We start from the raw sequence: 25318 nt of genomic DNA on the forward strand, positions 1-25318 counted from the left end.
TTCTTGGCAGGTATACTGCGTATACCTGCGTAACCAGTTAGACTACACCACTGGTTTGACCCATCCACCAACCCAACCAGCCTCCCTACGCGGCATTTCGGTCTTTCATACTACTCTCTACCATTGTCTCTCTTCATACTACGCCATCTTACAGCGCAGCTGTTGAGCTGCTGCTCTGCCCGGTGGCGGAATTACGAATCCTACTATGGCCACGCCAAGACAATAGCAGCTTGATTGGTTGGGGCTAGGCATTGACCTTGAGTGGTTAGGGTTAGGATAGCCGATTGGTCAGGGGATAGGACCTGAACAAATCGGGTTACGTTACCTTGCGTAGGCATGGACGCCTGGCCAATAGTAGTTTGTGAAGGGCAGGTCTTCGCGTGGCCACAGTAGGATTTGTAAATTCGCTGCCCGGTGCGTTCCATACAGACGCTAAAAGGGGATTTTTACGTTGAGCCACTGACCAAGAGTCAGTATTTGAGTTGGGAGTGAGAAGGGGTTGTTCAGACGATCATTACATCCTGCTAAAACTCCAGGTCCCAACCAGACTCTTCATCAGAAGGAGGCTCTTCTGTGTCCTCTGGGAAATAGTCAAAGTTGCTGTTGTCCAACGGCCCGGCCAACTGGTGGAACAAACAGGAAGTCAACGCCAGAAGTGGAAAGTAACGAATAACACTCACTCACATTACTGCAATTGCGTAGTTTTTTGTGTGTAGCCTAGTTTTACTTTTTAAAAGTAGTTTTGAAAATCAGGGCCCGTATTCATCAAGCCTGTGAGAATAACTCACAAGAACACTGCTAATAATTGACTTAAGAGTAAAAAGATTCTTGGCTTAAAAGTTAGTTATCAAGCATCTCAGTCGTAATTTACGTTACTTGTAGGACTATATCTTATAGAGATGATTCACGACATACTGTGCCACAAACGGGATTTTGGATGACGACATAGGCATGGACCAATCACTGAGTAGATGTCCTTATTTAAGAATATTCTCAGATAAATTCACATTAAATAGTGAAATTCCTAAGAGGAGTTTACATTTAACAGACATTTGACAGTAAAGAATTTTCAAGAGGCTGCATTATGAAAAAGATGGCAGAAAGAAGGAAGTAAAGGCAAGAATAGGTCGAAAATAGTAACAAAAACTTAGCAAAAAGAGACAGTAGAAAGAAGGAAAGGTGTAAGGCAACGCTAGGGCGACAAAGTGACAAAAAAAACACAAAGACAGAAGAAAAAAGGAAGTAAATAAGGCAATAATAGGTCAAAAACAGCCAAAAAATTTCCAAAAAAAGTGACAAACTTCAAAATCAGCAACAAAAACTTCGAAAAAAGTGACAAATGACAGTAGAAGGAAGGAAGGAAGGAAGGAAGGAAGGAAGGAAGGAAGGAAGGAATAGGTCCAAAGAAGGCGACAAAAACATCAAATTTTTGGTAGAAAAAAAGTCTTTATAAAGAGATATAATGGTTTGGTACAACAGCCTTGGAACTGAAAAACATTTTGAAAAACATTTCACATACCCCGTGCAGTCCTCCAGAGTACCCCTAGGGGGACCCGTACCCCCATTTGAGAAACACTGGCCTAGATGTTATGATATATTAAGCCTGCTCTGTCCATACGATACTGTTTGATTAACTGCTCTTCGTCACACATTCTTCCTCTCCTGAAAGATTCACGCAAGTCTCTGTCTCTTCGGTGGCATCATCAGCTCCTACTGGCAGCTCCTAACCCCTGGACAGACCTCTTGGAGAGACCTTTGGAGAGACCTCTGGAGAGACCCCTGGACAGACCTCTTGGAGAGACCTCTGGAGAGACCTCTGGAGAGACCTCTGGAGAGACCCCTGGAGAGACCCCTGGAGAGACCTCTGGAGAGATCTCTGGAGAGACGTCTGGAGAGACCCCTGGAGAGACCTCTGGAGAGACCCCTGGAGAGACCTCTGGAGAGACCTCTGGAGAGACCCCTGGAGAGACCTCTGGAGAGACCCCTGGAGAGACCCCTGGAGGGACCAGGGACCTCTGGAGAGACCCCTGGAGAGACCTCTGGAGAGACCCCTGGAGAGACCTCTGGAGAGACCCCTGGAGAGACCTCTGGAGAGACCCAGAGTACAGGAGTACATTTCACGAATTCTCAGCACTTGGCAGTTTGAGAAGCTTGATGCATACGGGCTTCAAGTATGTTTTGTTTGAAGTATTGTAATTTGCTACATTTTACTATAAATTACATCTGTTACTTAGTTAAAAAAAAACTAAGTAGCAAAGGTCTCTAACGTTGTTTTGCGCTGTTGCTTTGGCAAAGTATCTGTCAACAAACTAAAAAAGTATATCGCCCTCACGGTAATAACTTAGTCCATTTTACTCTGAGTGAATTTTAAATTAGCTACTTTTGACTTTTACTTGAGTAGATATTTATACCGCTAATTTTATTTGTACATAAGTAAAAGTCCCTCAAGGTAATAGTACTTTTACTTAAGTAGAATATTTTTGTACTCTGGTTCCACCTCTGGTTAACGCTCTCGTGTGTTTACTGTCACTTCATAGACTCCTTTCCTATTGGCCAAAAAACAACCTTACACCCACTAACATCTGGCTTCTGTCTGCAGGGGGAACGTGTACAATCGGCATTCACTCCGGGGGGAAATGACTGCAGCACTGCGGGGGTTATATCTCAGCTTGATTGGCAGCAATGTAAACATGACACTAGGGTGTAACGATACATTGATCTGGATCGATATATTGATTCAATGATCTACGATCCAATATTGTCGATGTAAAAAAAACATAAAAACAGCCACAAAAACGTGTTAAAAAATGTGTTAAATTTTTTTTTTAAATTGGACAAAAACGCAACTAAAGACAATCACGTTTGGTTCTCGGGCTGGGAAGCTAAATGTTTTGTCCCGATTACATTCTGTCACGATAAACATCGAAGAAAGCGACCAAAACGTTACAAAAAATACGCAACAAAAGCAAGAAAAAACGTCCAAAAGTGCATCAAAAAATGTTAAGAAAAACGGACGACAATGTGACTAAAAAGAGAATCATGTTTCGGTTCTAGGGCTGGGACGATATGCATGTTGTGATTTACATCCCTAGTAGACACGCTATCTTTCTGCCCTTTTTTCCGGCGCGATGCCTCTTGTCTGTAACTTCTGTCGTCTCGGGCACAAATTCAGTCCGTCCCCGGGCCAAGCAGCGCTCAAACGTCAAATTATTCGGCTCCGAGTTAGACAGAGAGAATAAATAAGTCACATGTAAGCAGTGATGAACTGGGATCAAAAAACGGCCCTGGCATTTGCAATGCACCAGTCCTATTTTTGTCAATAACCTAGTTTAGAAATTAGGAACTCTGCCTTCCGAGTCAGTAGTGGCCCATAGGGGTCCATAGGGGGGCAGCCCTTCAGGCATTTGCCCAAATTCCAGATGGCCAGTCCGTCACTGCATGTAAGAATAAAGAGAATTAACCACATTTTCACTGGCCTCCGTCATGCTTGCTGATGTTTACTAACCCGATGCAGAAAGAGTGTGTGGTGGAGCGAGTGAGAGAGTGACGGTGAATGCAGAAGATATCGAGTGAATATACAGCAGAGTTTTGCAGTTTTGTGCACAGTATGGAAAAACTGTAACAGGAAAAGTTAACACCTGCTTTTTCGACCTGCTTTTTACGTTGAATGTGACGTATCAGAAAAGGTTTAAGCAGATTTACCCGTGTTTAAAAAAAAAACACATATGCAGGCCGATTTTTGTGGAAAAAGAATATCAGAGAGACTGAAGGATACCCACCGTGGGCGTGAACGGAGAGGCCACGGTTCCCTGGCGGAGGCCGTCCCAGTTAAAGCCTTCAAACCACCTGAAGGACAAAGACGTGTTGCCATGAGAACGGTATCTGCAGGAAGCACTCACAGTTAACTTCGATGGTGTTTTTTGCCCCCAACAAATGTAGCGGAGTAGAAGTAGAAAGTGGCATGAAAAGAAAAGACTCAAGTAAAGTACAAGTACCTCAACATTTGTACTTGAGTACAGTACTGGAGTAAATGTACTTAGTTACATTTGATAAACAGCTTTACTTTCTCACTTGTGTTTCTGGATGTCCTTCACTCCGTTTTTCTGATTTCCCAGCCTCTCTGAAGGATTGTCCCTGAGAGAAACATAGATTGTAACATAGGCTTAGAGTTTGCAGAGGATGCAGGGGATATGTCTCCCCCTCCTATATAATATTTGGAAGAGGTAGATTATCCCCCATGAAAAAATATGAAAGACCCACTCCCCAAAGGAAAAATAAAACAAAAAATTAATATTCAAATCCCAAAATAAATCAGAAAATAAAAAAATCAAAACACCTAGACAATGAATGGATATCCGTATAGTCGGATATTCGGAACCTGCCCTACTTCTTACCAGTAAATATGTGTTTTCAAAACCTATGCCCTTGGATGAGTAAGATGTTTTAACAGAAATCTTTTAAACTGACCTTTGTTGATCTGAAATGAAGACAGATTCAGCAACTGCATCACGGCCTATTTCTCTCTTCAAATGTTTTCAGAAACATGTTTCGGTGAACTATTTTAGTACAATATGAGATCGGATTCTCAACGAGCCGCCATGACAGTCTGGCTTTGAATTTCCGGAGAAAACAAACCCATGTGACGCGTTTGTCCAATCAACTGCCGGGGCAACAATACAGAGTAGCGCCGCCTGCTGCTATGGAGACGTATTACGTTTCTCAAGTCGGTGTCGCCTCAGTGTGTCCCGAGGCAGTTTTTTTGGACCTCTGGGACCCGACTGATCATCTCGACTGGCTTTTCTGCCGACGGTCGGCCGTCTGGTTGGTGTGTAAGCAGCTTTAGTCGGTGCACTACCAACCTGCAGAGTCGTTTGATAAGGTTAGCGGCACTCTTGGTGATCTTCTTGGGAAACTCGATCATGTCGATGCCTCTCAGGATGACGTTGTACGTCTTCATGGGATCACAGCCGGAAAAGGGAGGACTGGGGACAGAGAGAGGAAACTCAGTTTTATTTATTCATCCTAGACAGGCTGTTCGCGTGAAGCATTGGTACATATAGCTACCTACGAAAAGTGATGCACTGTAATCTGAATGTATTCCAGGTATTTATTACTGTCAGGAGCACATTGACTGCTGCTGTATAAGAGCGTGAAGATCCTCATAGGGAGGAGGTCGGGGGGGATGTTTGGGTCCTAAAATACAGGGCTTTCAAGCCGGGGAGCAGAGTTCATGTCCTGGAAAAGTTCAGGAGAAAACACAAGACTTTCACCCAGGAAACAGGTGTTCATGTCCTGGAAGAAGTTGAGGAGAAAACGCAAGACTTTCACCCAGGAAACAGGTGTTCATGTCCTGAAGAAGTTAAGGAGAAAACACAAGACTTTCACCCAGGAAACAGGTGTTCATGTCCCGGAAGAAGTTAAGGAGAAAACACAAGACTTTCACCCAGGAAACAGGTGTTCATGTCCTGAAGAAGTTAAGGAGGAAACACAAGACTTTCACCCAGGAAACAGGTGTTCATATCCTGAAGAAGTTAAGGAGAAAACACAAGACTTTCACCCAGGAAACAGGTGTTCATATCCTGAAGAAGTTAAGGAGAAAACACAAGACTTTCACCCAGGAAACAGGTGTTCATGTCCTGGAAGAAGTTAAGGAGAAAACACAAGACTTTCACCCAGGAAACAGGTGTTCATGTCCCTGAAGAAGTTAAGGAGAAAACACAAGACTTTCACCCAGGAAACAGGTGTTCATGTCCTGAAGAAGTTAAGGAGAAAACACAAGACTTTCACCCAGGAAACAGGTGTTCATGTCCTGGACAAGTTCAGGAGAAAACACAAGACTTTCACCCAGGAAACAGGTGTTCATATCCTGGAGAAGTTAAGGAGAAAACACAAGACTTTCCCCCAGGAAACAGGTGTTCATGTCCTGGAAGAAGTTAAGGAGAAAACACAATACTTTCACCCAGGAAACAGGTGTTCATGTCCCTGAAGAAGTTAAGGAGAAAACACAAGACTTTCACCCAGGAAACAGGTGTTCATGTCCTGGAAGAAGTTAAGGAGAAAACACAAGACTTTCACCCAGGAAACAGGTGTTCATGTCCTGAAGAAGTTAAGGAGAAAACACAAGACTTTCACCCAGGAAACAGGTGTTCATATCCTGAAGAAGTTAAGGAGAAAACAGAAGACTTTCACCCAGGAAACAGGTGTTCATGTCCTGAAGAAGTTAAGGAGAAAACACAAGACTTTCACCCAGGAAACAGGTGTTCATGTCCCTGAAGAAGTTAAGGAGAAAACACAAGACTTTCACCCAGGAAACAGGTGTTCATGTCCCGGAAGAAGTTAAGGAGAAAACACAAGACTTTCACCCAGGAAACAGGTGTTCATGTCCTGGAAGAAGTTAAGGAGGAAACACAAGACTTTCACCCAGGAAACAGGTGTTCATATCCTGAAGAAGTTAAGGAGAAAACACAAGACTTTCACCCAGGAAACAGGTGTTCGTGTCCTGAAGAAGTTAAGGAGAAAACACAAGACTTTCACTCAGGAAACAGGTGTTCATGTCCTGAAGACGTTAAGGAGAAAACACAAGACTTTCACCCAGAAAACAGGTGTTCATGTCCTGGAAGAAGTTAAGGAGAAAACACAAGACTTTCACCCAGAAAACAGGTGTTCATGTCCTGGAAGAAGTTAAGGAGAAAACACAAGACTTTCACCCAGAAAACAGGTGTTCATGTCCTGGAAGAAGTTAAGGAGAAAACACAAGACTTTCACCCAGGAAACAGGTGTTCATGTCCTGAAGAAGTTAAGGAGAAAACACAAGACTTTCACCCAGGAAACAGGTGTTCATGTCCTGAAGAAGTTAAGGAGAAAACGCAAGACTTTCACCCAGGAAACAGGTGTTCATGTCCTGAAGAAGTTAAGGAGAAAACAAGACTTTTACCCAGGAAACGGTCACCATCCAACTTAACTGCAACGGCCGCTGAAAGAACTGCCACCTCACAGTGACATTAGTTCTGCTGTGGAAAGGGTATTATATTTTCTTTGTTAAAGTCTTAAAAAGCATAAATTTAGTTTTTTGAAAAGTGTGCCGATAACCTGACTCTATAGTGTGGGAGTACAGGTTGATTTCTGAGTCTCGAGGCGAAACATCGTGAAGTGGCCGTGTGTCCTCAGATGTGTGCTCTGTACTTATTTTCATTTAAGTTAATCCAGAAGTAGTTATTCTGCTGACATTAATGAGAACGTGAAACATGCTGGCATACCTGCCACTGAGCAGCTCAAAGACCAGTATTCCCAGAGACCAGCAGTCAGCGGAGCTGTCGTGGCCTTTGTTCAGGATGATCTCCGGGGCGACGTACTCGGGGGTCCCACAAAATGTCCACGTCTTCTTACCCAGACCCACTTTCTTAGCAAAGCCAAAGTCCACCTGCGCGCAAAGAAACGCACATTACGACCATTTCCTTTGTGAAATATCTGACCCACATTGTTGTTTTATGATCACAGTAAAAATAACGGACGTAGCGTCCATTTTCCTGCCTTCGAGTTTGGCAATTTAAATGTGACCATCTTGGTTTTTTTGACGTTTCTGTCGCTTTTTTTGACTTTTTCTTTTAGACAAAATGCAGCTTTAAAGAGCTTCAGCATAGAGACAGAGCGCATCTAAGTTCCGGTCCCACCGGCAAGGAAAACAACTCTCCGTTCTCCGCTGACTTGTATCGTGTGAAGGTTTCCTCCTCGTCAATTTCGTCTGCTAGCAAACAACAGAAAAATGCCCAAAAGCTGCTGTGTGGTGATATTCACTACCAACAATGCAAAGAACCCAGAACTTAAGTTTTTGTAAGCTGGAGACCCCAGTGTGTTAGCTTAACTTACCGACATATAGTTAGGCTAAAACTGAAATGTGGATATTTGACTTGGTAACAAAATGCTTGCTGCAAACGTAACATCGGACGTAACGTTTGTCTTCATAAAAGCTCAGTTTTTCGGGTCGGCAGCTTATAAAAACGTAAGTTCTGGGTTCTTTACATTGTTGGTAGTGAGTATCACACAACACAGCAGCTCTTAGGCAAGTTTCTGTTTTTTGCTAGCAGACGAAATTGACGAGGAGGTAGGGCTCCTCGATTATGGTAAAAAATATAATCGCGATTATTTCGGTCAATATTGAAATCACGATAATTTAACACGATTACTCGTTGACTTCTGGAAAGATGTTGCAATTATTGAACTTAAAAAACAGTGGAAAAAGTTAAATAAATCAACAGTAAAAAAACACAACTGTGAACTTTGCATTAATACTTTTCCTATTTAAACTTTATTTTTTCATACAGAACACAAGAAAATAAGAGTTAACTTTAACTTCAGTTTAACGTAATGAGCTAAATAATTGTTTTTCTCAATTATTCAGTTTTTGTGATCACTGGGAGCCAAAATCATAATCACGATTAAATTTCGATTAATTGCACAGCCCTACGAGGAGGCACCTCTCACGCAATACAAATCAATGTAGAGCGGAGAGTTGTTTTCCTCTCCGGGGGGTTGGCTTTTAGAGTATGACGCAAAGCGCTCTGCCAGAAGCTTTGTGTGTTATTTTTACAGTCTATGGTTCTAACGTGTGTCCACACCAGCTTGGCGTATCCTCGGTGGTCCAGGATGATGTTCTCAGGTTTGAGGTCCCTGTAGATGATCCCTTTGGAGTGCAGGAAAGCCAGAGCCTCAACCACACAGCCGGTGTAGAAGCGAGTGATGCCGTCATCAAACGATCCCCTGCAACAGAGAACGAAGGCTGACGCTGACGTTCCCACGGCCTCTCAGAGTCGAACACTTAAACAACAAACTGATCCCACACCTGTCTCGCAGCAGCGTCCACAGTTCTCCTCCGAGGCACGCCTCCAGCAGCATGTACAGATATTTGGAGTCTCTGAAAGTCTGATACAACCTGCACAAAGACAAAGACTGTGTGTTCCTCACAATGCACTTGTGTATGTTGCTGCTCATTCTGCATTTATCTCTTCAGCCACATTTCCTCTACTCCCAAGGTCCTTTATTGCCATTTTCCATTTATCCACCAGATTCCCTCGGATAACTGTGTAAACAATGCGTAAGTAATTGTGTAAGTAAATGGCTGTGTCTCAAAGCGCCTACTTGCCCACTTCAAACACGTAGTTTTAAGTATATCGTGGAGATAACGCAAAAAGTCAGCGCACTGAAAGTACCAGGATGACCCCCTAAAAACGGTCAAAAAGTTCAGTGTGGAACAATGGACACTACGCGCGCTAAACAGGCGCCATCTTGACTACGCAGCGGAAAGGGGGAGGGACCAGGAACGTCGACCGGCAGCTGATTGGACGAATGCGTCACGTGGGTCTGGCTGCTCCCGGATTTCACAACAGAGCATAATGGGCGGCTCGTTCAGAATACGATCTCATATTGTACGGAAATAGTTCACCGAAACGTGTTTCTGAAAACATTTTAAGCGAGAAATAGGCCGTGCGGTTGCTAAATCTGTCTTCATTTCAGATCAGCAAAGGTCAGTTTAAAAGATTTTCGTCAGATTTTCAAAGGCGGCGGGGCGAGCCGACCACTCGTCATTTCCGGTGAGTGTTTTAACATAAATGTTCCTTTTGGGACGACACTAACCATCCAAAGTGGGCACTACGGCAGGAAGTGGTCAGTGCACGTTAGCAGTGTACTGACGGAAGTGTGCGGTTTGAGACACAGCCAATGTGTAAATAAGTGCATTTTTTCTGTTATTTAACTGTATTTTCATGGTGCCCCATCTGCTGGAATATTGTACAGTGCAAGGTAAAGTCACCTCTTGCCACCACTTACAGTAGATCCTCTAAAGTGTGACGTGCTCTGAATAAATTCTTAGTAACATAAGAGGCAGTGTGACCTGATGATGAAAGGACTGTGAGCCTCCATCATGATGCGGCGCTCGGACAGGATGTGGCCCTGCTGGCTGGTGTCCATGATGTGACGTTTCTTCAACACTTTCAGGGCAAACGATCGGTTGGGATCATTCTTTAGTTGCACCTGAAACACAGAACACTCAGTACAGACGGACAGGACTAGAATGGCACGTAACTATACGTAATATACAGAGAAGGGCTGCAACTAACGATTCATTTCTCGGTTAATCGATTTATCGCTTGGTCTATAAAATGTCAGAAAACGGTGAAAAATATCCATCCAAGTTTCTCAAAGTCCAAGCTCTTTAAAGGGTAACTACCGTTTTTTTCATCCTGGACCCTATGTTTCTATGTTTTTGTGTCTAAATGACTTGCTGCAGTTGGCAGTGGACAAACAAGCTACAAGTTAATTAAAGGCAATTGTGCAGCTTGTATTTACCTTCACAAAAGTTCTTGTTTAGCCACTGACGGACTCAGATTATTATTCTAAGTGTCTGACCTTGAAAAAAGTGTCCCAAAAATGTTGAAAAGTTGTCCAAAAAAAAGCAAGAAAAACTCCTTTAAAGGTTCTATGACATGATGCTTTTTGGATGCTTTTATATAGGCCTTAGTGGTCCCCTAATACTGTATCTGAAGTCTCTTTTATATAGGCCTTAGTGGTCCCCTAATACTGTATCTGAAGTCTCTTTTATATAGACCTTAGTGGTCCCCTAATACTGTATCTGAAGTCTCTTTTATATAGACCTTAGTGGTCCCCTAATACTGTATCTGAAGTCTCTTTTATATAGACCTTAGTGGTCCCCTAATACTGTATCTGAAGTCTCTTTTATATAGACCTTAGTGGTCCCCTAATACTGTATCTGAAGTCTCTTTTATATAGACCTTAGTGGTCCCCTAATACTGTATCTGAAGTATCTTTCACTTGTATTCAAGCCAGGATGTCTCTCTCTCTCATGGGGGGGCCAAATTCTCTGGGTGGGCAAAGCAGAGAAAGGGGAGGTAACCTTGCTCCTTATGACATCATAAGGAGAAGATTCCTGATTGGTCCATCTGAGCTTTCATTTTCTCAAAGGCAGAGCAGGATACCCAGGGCTCGGTTTACACCTATCACCATTTCTAGCCACTGGGGGACCATAGGCAGGCTGGGGGAACGCATATTAATGTTAAAAAACCTCATAAAGTGATATGTTCACGCCATGGGCCCTCACCAGCTCCACGCGGCTGAAGCCTCCTATCCCCAGAGTGCAGATGATGTTGAAATCACTGAGAGACACTCGGGAGAAGAAATCCGCCTCTGCCTGCACACTGCGAAGAACAGCAGAGGACACAATGACAAGGAGAAAGACATTAAACGAAGGCGAGACAGGACACCAGAGGAACGGCGCTATAAAAACAGCTCTGTTTTCAGCTTTGTGACGATGCACTTTCCAGCTCATCCAAGAGGCTTTTGAAAGACTTTATATAGCTTTAAGATGAGAAGTTTCTCAATCTATTTCACCACAGACATTCTAAGCAAAAATCATGACTCGGTTACTGGAGATACTCCACAGACCTTTTTGTGTTTCACATTTCATGCATGAATACATAGTTGGATTTTTGGGTAAACTATCCCTTTTGGGGTCCCTAGAGGATCATTTCTGAGGTAAAAGAAATTGTGATGTCAGCTTGTAAAATGTGAATGTTTTCTAGTTCCTTCACTCCTAAACTGAACATCTTTGAGTTGTGGACAAAACAAGACATTTGAGGACGTCGTCTTGGGCTTTGCTGTCATTCCCCTCCTGTCCAGCAGATGTCCTCGTACTTTTCCTCATCCCAGTCAGACTTCCACGTCCACCTGCTCACCTGTTTCCACTTTCCCTCATCAATCCATCCTTACTCTGTAACCTGTAAACTGCAGCTTTTGTCTGCCCTGCTGGCTTCCACTTCTCTTTGTAAGTGTCTTTACCTCTGTCATAAATCCCTGAACTGAGCTGAGCCGGTAGAGGTTATCAAATCCATTTAGCGCAATACAAAGTGAAATGTAGTGAAGTATAAAGTAGCATAATGTGAAAATGCTCAAAGTAAAGTACCCAAAACTTTAAGTACAAGTAAGTCTTTTGCGTGCAATTTAGTGTCCCAAATCCCACTATGGCCACGCCAAGACCCAGCCCTACGAAGCAGCTCGATTGGTTGGGGATAGGCATTTGACCTCGAGTGGTTAAGGTTATATTAGGGTAGCCGATCGGTCAGGGGATAGGACCTGAACAAATGGGGTTACGTTACGGGGAATTTGGGACACTAAACTGCACGTATACCCAAGTAAGTACATGTAGTCAGCTACTTTCCACTAATGTGTAAAACTGAGAGAAGTAAAAGAGCCAGAATGGAGCAGCATGTTCCATGTAGGCAGATAAGCGAGTAAGTAAAGTTTACTGATAAAGAACCTTTCACGGATAAACATCACAAAAGTGCTTCACAATAAAAATGAGATACAATAAATATAAAGACATAAGAATGCAAAGAAAGACATCATAAAATCCCTATTGTCTAGAAAGGGCTCCAGAGCTGAAAAGGAGACATTTATGAAGTTGTATTAGTGTCCGTGACCTTCTACTGCAGCTGTTACATAAACCCTTAAATACATAACCACAATATTCTTAAAATATATATATATATGAATTAACTCACTTTGCCTTGACCTCGTCACTGTCGTACTGCTTGTTGTTGACGTCGTCCAGTCCTCCAATCAGCTGCTTGAACAGCCTGGGACACAAAGATGTCTTTTTAAAGGACCAGTGCAAAGTTCACGGTTGAGAAATAGCAATTTTATTCATAAATATTCACAAATCCATTCACCTTTTATTACACGTAAACTCAAAGTGCTTTACATTAAAAGGGAAAATATGAAAATATATAAGCATAAACATGAGAGCAAAGCATAAGAATACAGTATCATCGTCGACATAAGACAAAAGTGTGACCGTACAGACGCACGCGCACACGCACACACACACGCACACACACACACACACACACACACACACACACACACACACAGTAATGAATCAAATGCACTGAGAGAATAGTAGAGTTTTGAATGTGGACACAGTTGCGATGGAGCTCACTCACTCTCGGTCAATGACCAGACAGGTAACGTCTCCCACAGCTGTGACGCTGGCGGTACGAACATCCTCACTGCACACAGGAAACAGGAAACAGGAAACAGAAATCAGACGTGCAGGCAGACTGTGTATGACTGGGGGACAAAAGCCGCATCTCATGTCTCTTATTTGATATTTCCTCGACTCCTCGGTCCTCGGCCAAACCAGAAGGAGGGATCATGGAGGAGGGATCATGGAGGAACTACAGCCGAGGATACAGAGAGCAGCTTTCCCGGAAAGTGTGTGTTAGGGCTGCTCGATTATGGAAAAAATATATAATCACGATTATTTCGGTCAATATTGAAATCACGATAATTTAACACGATTACTCGTTGACTTCTGGAAAGATGTTGCAATTATTTAACTTAAAAAACAGTGGAAAAAGTTAAATAAATCAACAGTAAAAAAAAAACCACATACAACTGTGAACTTTACCGTAATACTTTTCCTATTTAAACTTTATTTTTTCATTCAGAACACGAGAGAAAATAAGAGTTTACTTGTAAAACGTAATGAGCTAAATAATTGTTTTTCTCGATTATTCTGTTTTTGTGATCATTGGGAGCCGAAATCATAATCATGATTAAATTTCGATTAACAGTCCGTGTGTGTGTGTGTGTGTGTGTGTGTGTGTTTTCACCCTTTCAGAGCCTGCTCTCCAAACCAGTCTCCTTTAGTGAGCGTCTTCACGATCACCTGCTCGTCCCCAGGTGAGTCCTGCTGAGAGACTTTCACCTGTCGACATCACACAACACAACGTGTATTTATTAGACTGAACGCTCTGCATGCTGTTGCTTTGTGATCGGCTTGGACACGCGACAGACACAACCAATATCACTTTATACTTTTTGCACAATGTCCATTTGCATGCTCTATTCCCAGCTGCATGTCAGATCTCACCTGCACAGCACTTTTACAGCATGTTTCGTGTTTAGTTAAAGAGTAAGATCCTTTTAGTTTAACATGAAACAGCCCAGAAATCACCATCACCAAACTCCACCAGACTCCATGTAAATAATCAGGACTTTTATCATCGTAAAACACACTTCATTCAAAGTGGACAGAAACTAAATAAAACTATCAAAAGCCATCTTGGTTCATCTTTCCACTGTTCCAACAATCACCACTCTGGTTTGGTTGAAATAAACCCTTAATTCACCCATTTACATGTGGAGATATGCTGGCTCTATACACGCTAAAAGTCCTGATTATTTACATGGAGTCTGGTGGAGATATGCTGGCTCTATACACGCTAAAAGTCCTGATTATTTACATGGAGTCTGGTGGAGATATGCTGTCTCTATACACGCTAAAAGTCCTGATTATTTACATGGAGTCTGGTGGAGATATGCCGCTCTATACACGCTAAAAGTCCTGATTATTTACATGGAGTCTGGTGGAGATATGCCGCTCTATACACACTAAAAGTCCTGATTATTTACATGGAGTCTGGTGGAGATATGCTGGCTCTATACACGCTAAAAGTCCTGATTATTTACATGGAGTCTGGTGGAGTTTGGTGATGGTGATTTCGTGGCTGTTTCATGTTAAACTAAAAGGATCTTACTCTTTAACTAAAAGGTCTATCTCTGTAGGGATCCTTTCATAATGTTGTCAGACCCTCAGAATAATAATCTGAGTCTGTCAGCTGCAACAACAGAACTTTTAGTGGACGCTCAATACTGGACCAATTTCAGAGATGGTTGTTACCATCAGTATCTCTCTCTGTTAATGTCTCTCTTTTCACCTCCTAATAAATCCACCATCCTTCTCCCTCACCTGTCCTTCGCTGATGATGAAGAATGTGTCTCCGGTGGCTCCCTGACGGATAATGTAATCACAGTCGCTGTAATGAGTCTGGGAGAGGGAGGGAGGGAGAGAGAGAGAGGACAGAGAGAGAGAGAGAGAGGAGGGAGGACAGAGAGAGAGAGAGAGAGAGAGAGGACAGAGAGAGAGAGAGAGAGGAGGGAGGACAGAGAGAGAGAGAGAGAGAGATGTGAATCATGTGTTTACCTCAGATCAGTGAACACATGGTTTCTAACCATTTGTATTTGTCAGATGGAAGAAAGAGAAACAGACAGATGCTGTGCCTGTATGTCTGTGAGCTTATCAGAGCTGCACAATACATCGTTTATTTATCGCCACCACAATATCACCTGGCGCAATAAACACGTCATTGAGAAAGAATGCGACATATCGCGAAAGACACAGAGTTTTAGTGTTAGTTGAAAGACTATCCGCAGAAAACTGCACTTCATAATGCAACTGTCATTTTTTTTTTAATGTTCAATTCAACGTTCAATTTGTTCAATGAAAGAAAGTCTCCGAGAACGAGACGTCGTGACCGATGAGACCCAATCAGGAGGAGAAACGTTGGCGTCAGTGTCGGCGTTGCACACCAGAGCAGGGGGAATGAGAGGGGAAACACCAGAGCAGGGGGAATGAGAGGGGAAACACCAGAGCAGGGATAATGAGAGGGGGAAACACCAGAGCAGGGGAATGAGAGGGGGAAACACCAGAGCAGGGATAATGAGAGGGGGAAACACCAGAGCAGGGGGAATGAGAGGGGAAACACCAGAGCAGGGGGAATGAGAGGGGGAACACCAGAGCAGGGATAATGATAGGGGGAAACACCAGAGCAGGGGGAATGAGAGGGGGAAACACCAGAGCAGGGGGAATGAGAGGGGGAAACATTGCAAAAGATATTCGTAGCCATGTAGCTAGTTTGTTGTACAAAAGGGCTTCTTGAAAAAAGCATCACCTCCTCCAACACGTCAGCCAGTTTGCTGAGGATGTCCTCGGGCAGCGACTGAAACGAGGGAACGCTGAGAGAGATAGAGAGAGAGAGAGAGAGAGAGAGAGAGAGAGAGAGAGAGAGAGAGAGAGAGAGAGAGAGAGGTGTGAGTCATCGTCATGTGGAGAGAGCTTCAGACCGTGAAGTAGAGGGTAGTAGAGAGAGTATGTGTGGGCTGGGTACCTGCGGAGGAAGTCCATGTACTGGGAATGTTTGATGAGACCGGTTCTCATCATGATGGTCTGGAAACCCTGTCGGTCAATCGCCCACAGCTTGATGTCGGTCAGCGCTGCAGACAGACAGACAGACAGACAGACAGACAGACAGACAGAGCAAGCACGTTATCAGAATCAAAACTTTGCCTTTGAACAGACTTTGAAAAGACTAAAGTCCGACACCATCTCACATCATAACATGGAAAGACTGGAGATCTTGCAGGGTCACGCATCGCAAGGCTACAACTAGATTCGTTTTACAAAAATGTAACCAAGCTAGCTAGCTACCGCTAGCGTTAGCTGGTAACTTTAAAGGTCCAATGTGTGGGAATTTCTCCCATCTAGTGTTGAGATCATATATATCAATGTCCTGTATGTCCTGTATGTCCCTTATACACACACACACACACACACACACACACACACACACACACACACACACACACACACACACACACACACACACACACACACACAAAGGCGGAGCAGTATGTCCTGTATGTCCCTTACCGGCTACCGTTTTTCAAGATGGGGCATGAATATGGAGCGTCTACCCCAGTTCATGCGAACGCAAATGTTAAATTTCAAGCCAAAAGGAATATTTGGAATTAATGGTGGAGGTAAATATTCATGAAAAAGGAAAAAAAAAGTTGGTGAACGGGGCAACACAGATTTAGATAATGAACGACTAAACACGTTACACACTGGGAGCTTTAAGGTAAAGTCTGCAGATGTTCTGTTCTGCGGTACGTGTAGATGAATGCCTCCAGTACCAGGAGGTCTGTGTTTATCTGCCGGTAAATCTCCCGTTGGATGACTCCCTTCAGAAGGGTCGAACACATAGCCAGTATATATAAACTGGAGCACCAGACCCTGTGTCTCTGTACGAGACCAGTGAAGGATATCAGAAGTCTCTTTCCCGGTGATCGCTAGCTTTACTGAGCAGCCTCCAACTGAGCTTGAAGACGTAGATGTGACGTGAGCAACCTGTCTGAAAGTGTGAAGTCTTCTGGTAGCTGTGCCGAGAGAAATCTCAATCATTCCCAATCTTACAGAGACGGAGAGCGTAGGTATATGTAAGGAGATAACATAGACACAGGCTAATTACTGATCACTAACATGCTAGTTAACATTAGTAATTAAACCTAAACAGCTAATGGAAGTCCAAACTGCCTGTGAGCTTCTCCTGTACTATACGGTAATTCCTCTACTGTGCGACAGTAAGTCTCGTGGTTATGACCCAATCGTTAGCCTATTGTTATAAAAGCGTCTGCTACGGAGCCATAATGTGAGGTACAAGGTAATGGAGCCTTTTATACATTGTCGTGTTTCTTTAGAAATAAACAACGGACAAATAGAGTCTTAAACGCGCTTCAGATGTAAAGTTATTCGCTGTCAAAGTGACGTCAGAATGAATGGGAGTCAATGGGATGCTAACGGGAGGTGATCTCTTTGTAGCATCAAAATGGCACCATAGGAGGTTCGAGTTCTGAAGCGAAGCTCATACCCCCCTTGGTCGAACATCGGCAACTTTCCCTCTTTAGCGTTTAGCTTAGCGCGGCGCCACAGCAACCATAAACACCACTGGCTCTAACCGTTTGCTGCTTCCTGTTTGGCGCTGGAGGGAGAGCACCCATTGGATAAAAGAGGCATCATATTGTTGGAAGATCACATCTTATATCTAGAAATCTTAGCAAGTCGTTTTTTATTGGTTCCATCGGCAGATTTGTTTTTACTTATTACAAGCACCAAACTTACTTGTTTTTGAAGTGGCCTTTTTCCAGTGAACATTCATACCGGTTTTTCTCTGACTGAGATTTTCAATGTAATTGCCTAAGGACGTCCATGTTGCTATAGCAACTTGAGCCATTGTGTTTATTTACATGTGAACCCATTGCTCCTGATCCTCTCTCTAAGCTCTCAGGCACCTTCCCCCACACTCTGCCTCACCCTTCACTGTTTGCACCATCGTCATCGTCATCATCATCATCATCATCATCATCACCATTGTCCTCTCTCTGCAGCTCCCTGAGAGGGAAGAGCTTTTCAAATCGCTTTTTTTCTGCAGCAAGGGCTTCATTTCACAACCACTGATTTGACACGTGTCCGTGTGGAGAGTTCAACTCAGAGAAAATAACCTTTGACGATGTCTTCAGGGTTATCTCGGAGAAGAGGTTTCAAACTCCCGGCGCAGGGGAGACATTCAGCCTCCCAATTTAATTAAATTTTTTTATAATAAAGTAATCACTTAATTTTATAAATGCTTTCTAGTGGACGGGTTCGTATGATATCGTATGAAAACTTATGCGCGACAATTTCGTATGATATCCTACGAAATTAGGCGACCGCCGGTAGGGCTGGGCAATATATCGATATTATATCGATATCGTGATATGAGACTGGATATCATCTTAGATTTTGGATATCATAATATCGTGAAATGACACAAGTGTTCTCTGTCCCTGGTTTTAAAGATGTAGCCTTTGAAACCAGGGACAGCTAACACTTGCTCTCGTAATTTGTCTTTGTGCAACTACAGTAAAAGTGATTTAATTTCTTGAATTTACCAGAGTGCCTTTACCCACTTAGTTATTATATCCACATTAATGGTGATTATTTATCAAAAATCTCATCTCAATCTCATCTCGCACCAATTGTCAACCCTACAATATTGCCGCAATATTGATATTGAGGTATTTGGTCAAAAATGTCGTGATATTTGATTTCTTTTTTTTCTCCATATCGCCCAGCTCTATCGCCGGTCACATTACAGATAAAGCTTTAATGCGTTACTTTTTGATATTATTGAACGTCTGTTACATTCAAGCCATTGGCAAATGAGCTGCTACAAAGCTCCACGCAACTCTCTCTGTGTTTGTATGACTATGTTCAGAGCACCGTGAGGTGATGGTCATTTCAGCGGCTGTTGCATTTTAAGTTGAGCTGACGAAAAGGTGACCCTTATGCGGCGACGACAGTTAAGATTAGGAAAGACTCGGTTCGTTTTGTCGTCTTTGCTGCTTTCGATGTTTGTCCGACATTGTTTTAGCTTTTTTTTTTTTTGCTGCTACGAAACTACGAAAACCTGTCAACGCGGAGGCGTATGAAAGCCTGTTTGTCTCTCTGATTTAAATCAGGAGAGGAGTTGATCAAAATGTTGCATTTCCCTCTCTGTTCAGTTTCTTTCCACGTAGAAAAAAATGTAATTACCCGTCTTGCATCCAGAGCCGGCGCGAACAAATTTGGTGCCATGTAGGTAAAGGTACTTTTTTTTTATTGTCACATACACGAATTCATTCTCTGCATTTAACCCATCCCTCAAGGGAGCAGTGGGCAGCCAATCACAGCGTCACCAACTCCTGAGACTGGAGAACCTAGTGCATATTTTTGATGGTGGGGGGAAAACCGGAGCACCCAGAGGAAACCCACGCAAACATGGGGAGAAGATACAAACTCCACACAGAAAGGCCCGGTACGACCTGAATTCAAACCCAGAACCTTCCTGCTGGGAGGCCACAGTGCTAACCATTGGGCCACCATGCTGCCCAATGCCCATGCTGCCCCGAACGTAGGCGAGATTTCAGCTGTTTCTGTCGCTCCTTCAACATTTTTGGCGTTTTTTTGGCGTTTTGGTTGCTTGTTTTTTTAACGTTTCTTTTGTCGTCTTTGCTGCTTTTGTCCGACATTTGTTGTCTGACGCTTTTTTCAACGTTTTTGTGGGGGGTTTTTTGGGTCATTTTGGCACTTTTTCAAAGTTGAACGTTGTTTCTGCTTTTTAAAATGTTTTTGCCCCTTTTTGTCAATGTAAACGTCTTTGCTGCTTTCGATGTTTGTCCGACGTTTTTGTCGAATGTTTCTTCTTATCTTGAACTTTTCTATTTTTCTAGGCGCCCCTAGCATTCGCCCATGCTGCCTTTGCCACGGGCCGGCCGTGCATGCATCAGGAAAACGTTCCAGGGGCGGGAGTGAGACGGGAAGAAACTCGTACGAAGAGTCCAGGGTCAGACCTTGATTCGTTCTTGCATGTGATGGAAGAACTGACTTGATTTCTTTAGTGCTTCTAAAGGTTTTCTCTCTTTCTCTTTCACTCACTGGGATGACATTGAACGCAACAAGGACAGTCGCTGAGGCAGGCACACAGAGGAGAGAAAAGGTGAGTTCAGAACCTCATTTAAAGATGAATGGATGTTTTCTTCTTTATACCTCACACAGCCCAGAGCGAGAGAGCTGTAAACAGATTCTTGTCAGAAACACGCAGCTTTATCAGTCAGGATGTAGGCTTCCCTCCAGCACCACAAGGCGATACACAAACACACACACACAGGAATTAGTTTGATGAGGCATTTGAAGTCAATCCATCAACCGACGCTCGAATGTCAGCCAGGAAAATAAAAAGGCTTTGAAATGCAAAGTGTAAAGCTGAAGAAAGATGCAACATTAACAGACAGGTTAAGAGTGAAAGTGTTTTGTTTTTTTCCAACCCTATTTTCCCATGTTTTTGTGTGCAAGTGACTGATAGGAACAACAATCTGTGAAATTGTTCCAGTATTTAGTCTTTGCATTGACTTTGTATGGAATCGGGCCGCCAAATTCGCGTGAAACGCCGTGGTGTGAACACGCCATTATTAGTGCTGTCAAACGATTAAAATATTTAATGGCCATTAATCGCATTAATGTCATAGTTAACTCACAATTAATTGCACATTTTTGTCTGGGGGGGGGAAACAGCTAGCCTGGCTCTGTCCTAAGGTAACACTGCACATCAGCCTTCAAAGGGCCAGTGCACCCAAATCCCACACACTAAAATAATCTCTCTGATAGTATCGATATATGCTGATAGTTACTGTTTTATTTACTCAGAGACTGACATCTAAAAACCTAAGATTTCGTTGGAAAAATACATTTGAAAAATCAAACAGCACGTCTTTCCTAAAAGCGTGAAAAAAAAATGTGTTTTTGTGTGTGTGTGTTTGGTTGAACCGGACTTTTGAAAGAGCTCCACAGATCAAGCGGCATCGAGGAAGACTTTTGGACGAATGGGAATTTATTAATCAGAACAGAGAACTACACTGTGCAGGGGTGATGTCTGTGGCCAGCCCCCAGTTTCCATTAGTTATTGCCTGGATGAATAAATACTTTAATGCACCATTAAAGCTTTTTCACAGCCTGGATTTATTTCATTTCCAGCAGCACTTATGGTTGTAAAGTGGCCTTCACTGGGGTCATTGTTTGGACAAACACGTAAGCCATTTTCTGAATTTCTGAACATCAAATTAAGAGAAAATGATTGGCTTTTTGTCGGGAACGGCCGAGTTGCTAGTTCAAGTGTGTAATAATGAAAAAGTGTGCGTTTACCTGTGACAGTTGCTGTGCGAGTGCAGTTGTACAGGATGGCCAGCTCTCCAAACACTTTTGCCGGACCGATGGTGCACAGCTTCTTTCCTTGTTTAGTCACCTCGACCATTCCCTCTGTGAAAACACATCGAAACGCAACATGCTAATCAGGAGTGTAGTGCTATTTGTTTAAGTACCGGAGCGCACCTATGGCGTGCGCCTGCGTGCACATGCACGGTTAAATTGTGGCTTGTTTCAAAGGTTGTGTATCTACGGTGGCAAGTTTACATGTGTTAGTCAACCAGAACTAGTTGGCTTATAGCTTAGCTATAGACTGAGACAGAAACTCAAAGACTGACTTGTCAGGTGGAACGTTTTCTTGCATGTTACTCGATGCAAAGTCTTTATCAAGATTCAAAATCCTTTATTAATCCCACAATTGGGAAATTCACACTGTTGCAGCAGCACAGTCACAAGTTTTATTGCACATTTTATCAGTCCTGGTGTGTTGTGTCCCTGTGGTCTACTGGGAGCAGTGCTGATTGTAGAGTCTGACAGCAGCAGGCAGGAAAGACCTGCGGTATCTCTCCGTGACGCAGCGTGGATGCAGCAGCCTGTCACTGAAGGAGCTGTTCAGTCCTGACAGTGTCCTGCACTGGGTGGGAGGAGTCGTCCATCATGGAGGATCATTTAGCCACTATCCTCCTGTCTCCCACCACCTCTACGGTGTCAAGGGGGCAACCAAGAACAGAGCTGGCCTTCTTAATGAGCCTGTCCAGTCTTTTCCTGTCTGCCACTGCAATGCCACTGCCCCAGCAGACCACTGCATATAGAATGGCTGATTCCACCACAGAGTCATAGAATGTCCTCAGGAGTCTCCTCAGCAGCTACAGTCTGCTCTGGCCTTTTTTGTGTTGTGGTGTCCAGTCCAGTTTATTGTTCAGGTGAACACCCGGGTACTTATATGATTTAACCATATCAATGTCCATATGACGTTCCATATCTGGGATTGCTTCGGTGCCACTGGAAATTCTGCCGGATGTCCCGCTTTTCAGCCGATGTCCCGTCCCCTTCCTCTGTCTCTGTGTTGGCGTTCTAACCTCCGGTGGATTTGTGAGGACTATGGTTAACTGCTCCTCAGATCTCTGCAGGGTAAATCCAGACAGCTAGCTAGACTATCTGTCCAATCGGAGTTTTCTGTTGCACGACTAAAACTACTTCTGAACGTACACGTTCCACGAAAACAAGTTCCTTCCTGAGACTATTTAGCAGCGGCTCCGTCTGGAGCTTAGCATTGCCCAAGACGATTGTGATTGGTTTACAGAAATGCCAATAAACCAGAGCACGTTTTTCTCCCATCCAGGAATGCTGTGTGGACTAGCCAGACCCTCCTCCGCAGTGCTGTGGAGGAAGATCTGGCAAAGCGAGATTACTCGATGCATGAGGTGAACCAACGCATCTTTAATGTCAAACAACTTTGACATGTTTGACAGGGAAACTTTTCTCATGAGAAACCAATCTGAGTAACGAAATATACCTGATAATGTCATCAACAAACCTAAAGATGATAAGGTAACTGTTAACCCATTTCATGCTGTGAATGGAATATATTTACTTTAGCCACATAACGTCAGCAGGACTTGGTTAGCAGAAATTTCGCTAGCCTTGGATTGGTTTCTCATAAACACTAGATACTTTCGCATGCTCGTGAGAACAGGTTTTTGTGTGCACAAGAAAAAAAATTCCCCATGTCCCTTCAGGGGCTCAGTAAAAAGCCCCAAAAATGCACAAGATTTGAATTAGTCTTTACAGGTGTTATATCCTTTATTAAACATTAAAAAGCCAAAACAATACACAAGATTTCATGTAAAGTTGAAGCTAAAAACTGTATTTAAATTATGGAACATTATTGTATTTTACAAGAAAGTTATTTTTTCCATTATATTTCAGTATTTTAAGGGCGCCCCAGATGCCACAATGATAAAGTTTTTTTCCCAGTTTTCTTTTTGAGAGCAGAGCACTTTAAAAAGAAAAAGAAAAAAATGACACAAAAACTGTTAAATTCAAGTTTAAAACTGTGAATACATTTCATAAATTGGATAAGAATATGTAGACAATAGAGAAAATAACTTTTTACAGGTGTAAAACATTAAAAAGCCAAAAACAATGCACATGATTTCATGTAACAATGAAACTAAAACTGTATTTTACAAGATAGTTATTTTCCAGTATGTTTTTGGTGCCACAGCTGCCGAAATATTACCGATTTTTCAGTTGTTTTTTTAACAGAGCTGTTTTATCACTTTACACCCAAACCCCAGACAATGACCTCACCATGATATCACCTCAACTTTCGCCACATTATGTGTCTCCTCCTGCGATCTTCTCCACATTTTACTTTGTGTCACATAATGCCTCTGATGGAGCCTCTTGTTTACTCCGGCTGGTGCCGGCTATTTTGTAATCTTGTGTTGCCTGCTCTCCGATAAATGAGCTGTCGGTCCATATCAAAGCAAGTTAACGTTTCACCTTGGATTACTTCAGTCTCACTGAGCCGGCTGTGGTCCACAAACAGGATTGTTTTTCTTGCTATAGTGGCAGCGTTGGTGGTCTACATGTCCGTTCAACACATCAATACTGATAGCTACCACACAGAAATGTACAGTAAATGGATGTTAATCGTCCCGCAGAGGATAGACACTGATGGTTTTGGTGATCCACCAACTTTTTCTCTGTCATGTCACAATGAAATCTATCCTTGTGTCTTTGTAAAAGCACAAGCAGTGCTGGAAGAAGTATTTATATACTTTACTGCAGTAAAAGTACTAATACCACACTGTGAAAATACTCCACTACAAGTCGAAGTCCTGAGTGGAGAAGTTAGCTGTTAGTAGCTAATGTTAGCTATGTGTGAGCAAGCTAAGGCATTTTGAAACATAGTACTGCATCTTTCTGGCTTTAAGCTTAACTAACAGAAACATACAGTAGTTGACCTAAAACTGACATTTGGATGTTTGAGTTGGCAACAAAATGGTTGCTGCACGCCTAACGTCGGACGTAACATTAGCTTAGTGTCTCTCTCTTTTGTCTTGCTGATTCCTCAAGTCTTTTTCCACTTTTGTCTTCATGAAAGCTCAGTATTTCGGGTCGGCAGCTTATAAAAACTTAAGTTCTGGGTTCTTTATATTGTTGGTATTGCATCCCACCACGCAGCACCCTTTAGGCATGTTTCTGTTGTTTGCTAGCAGACGGAATTGACGAGGAGGAAACCTTCACGCAATACAAGTCAATGGAGAGTGGAGAGTTGTTTAACACGCCGGTGGGGGCGGGTCTTAATGCGCTTTGTCTCTATTCTTCAGTTCATCACAAACATTAACACCACATCTGGAGAAACATGTTTTTACTGGACAGGGAGTAGAGGAAACACTGTCATCTGCAAAGAAAAGTAGCTGCAGATTCCCCCAACAATATAACAGGCTTACAAGTCCAGCTGAAATGATTAGACCGTTAAACACGCAACTGTTTGGATCCTTTCCACTTTCTAAAATGGGAGGATTTGTCTTTACTTTTAATACTTTAACTACATTTTCCTGATGATAGTTACACACTTTTACTGAAGTTACATTTTCAATGCAGGACTTAATTTGTAACAGAGTATTTTGTGGTATTAGTACTTTTACTAACATAAAGGATCTGAATACTTCTTCCACCACTGCAGAAAATGTCCATTACAATATCATCTTAAATATACATGTGATTGGCCAACAGCGTGCAGAGAGGTAGAGCGAGTCTTACCCTCCAGGACGTAGACGGTGGAGCCGTCGTCTCCCTCCTGGATGACGCAACAGCCTTTGGTCAGGCTGGTGGGATGCATGCAGTCCATGATGGTCAGGATCTGCACACACCAGACAACATGGGTTTATAAAACACAAA

General features: G+C 43.0%; 1 protein-coding gene and 1 long non-coding RNA gene across 5 annotated transcripts in view; one reads left to right on the forward strand and one right to left on the reverse strand.

Moving 5' to 3' along the window:
• Positions 1 to 311: 311 nt before the first annotated feature.
• Positions 312 to 25318, reverse strand: part of LOC120545695 (cGMP-dependent protein kinase 1-like) — a 32623-nt gene continuing 7616 nt past the window's right edge. The window contains exons 5-21 of the mRNA XM_039780247.1: positions 25181 to 25280; positions 21407 to 21520; positions 16020 to 16125; positions 15804 to 15867; positions 14822 to 14899; positions 13683 to 13777; positions 13011 to 13076; positions 12570 to 12644; positions 11111 to 11207; positions 9887 to 10026; positions 8840 to 8929; positions 8616 to 8757; positions 7257 to 7420; positions 4860 to 4982; positions 4072 to 4134; positions 3780 to 3846; positions 312 to 623 (exon numbers count right to left, since the gene is read on the reverse strand). Coding sequence (XP_039636181.1) covers positions 525 to 623; positions 3780 to 3846; positions 4072 to 4134; positions 4860 to 4982; positions 7257 to 7420; positions 8616 to 8757; positions 8840 to 8929; positions 9887 to 10026; positions 11111 to 11207; positions 12570 to 12644; positions 13011 to 13076; positions 13683 to 13777; positions 14822 to 14899; positions 15804 to 15867; positions 16020 to 16125; positions 21407 to 21520; positions 25181 to 25280 — 1683 coding nt within the window. The 3' untranslated portion in view covers positions 312 to 524. The remainder of the gene's footprint in view (positions 624 to 3779; positions 3847 to 4071; positions 4135 to 4859; positions 4983 to 7256; positions 7421 to 8615; positions 8758 to 8839; positions 8930 to 9886; positions 10027 to 11110; positions 11208 to 12569; positions 12645 to 13010; positions 13077 to 13682; positions 13778 to 14821; positions 14900 to 15803; positions 15868 to 16019; positions 16126 to 21406; positions 21521 to 25180; positions 25281 to 25318) is intronic.
• Positions 11767 to 25261, forward strand: LOC120545736. 4 transcript variants are annotated; one of them, XR_005636732.1, is made up of 5 exons: positions 11767 to 11833; positions 13691 to 13752; positions 19939 to 20051; positions 20168 to 20204; positions 22749 to 22777. It is a non-coding gene; the product is annotated as an uncharacterized LOC120545736 (long non-coding RNA). The 4 variants fall into 4 exon arrangements; XR_005636734.1 differs by lacking the exon at positions 22749 to 22777 and adding an exon at positions 21046 to 21169; XR_005636733.1 differs by lacking the exon at positions 22749 to 22777 and adding an exon at positions 25154 to 25261 and having other exon boundaries at positions 19939 to 20204.

Source organism: Perca fluviatilis, chromosome 17 (assembly GCF_010015445.1).
Source record: "Perca fluviatilis chromosome 17, GENO_Pfluv_1.0, whole genome shotgun sequence".
NCBI lineage: Eukaryota > Metazoa > Chordata > Actinopteri > Perciformes > Percidae > Perca > Perca fluviatilis.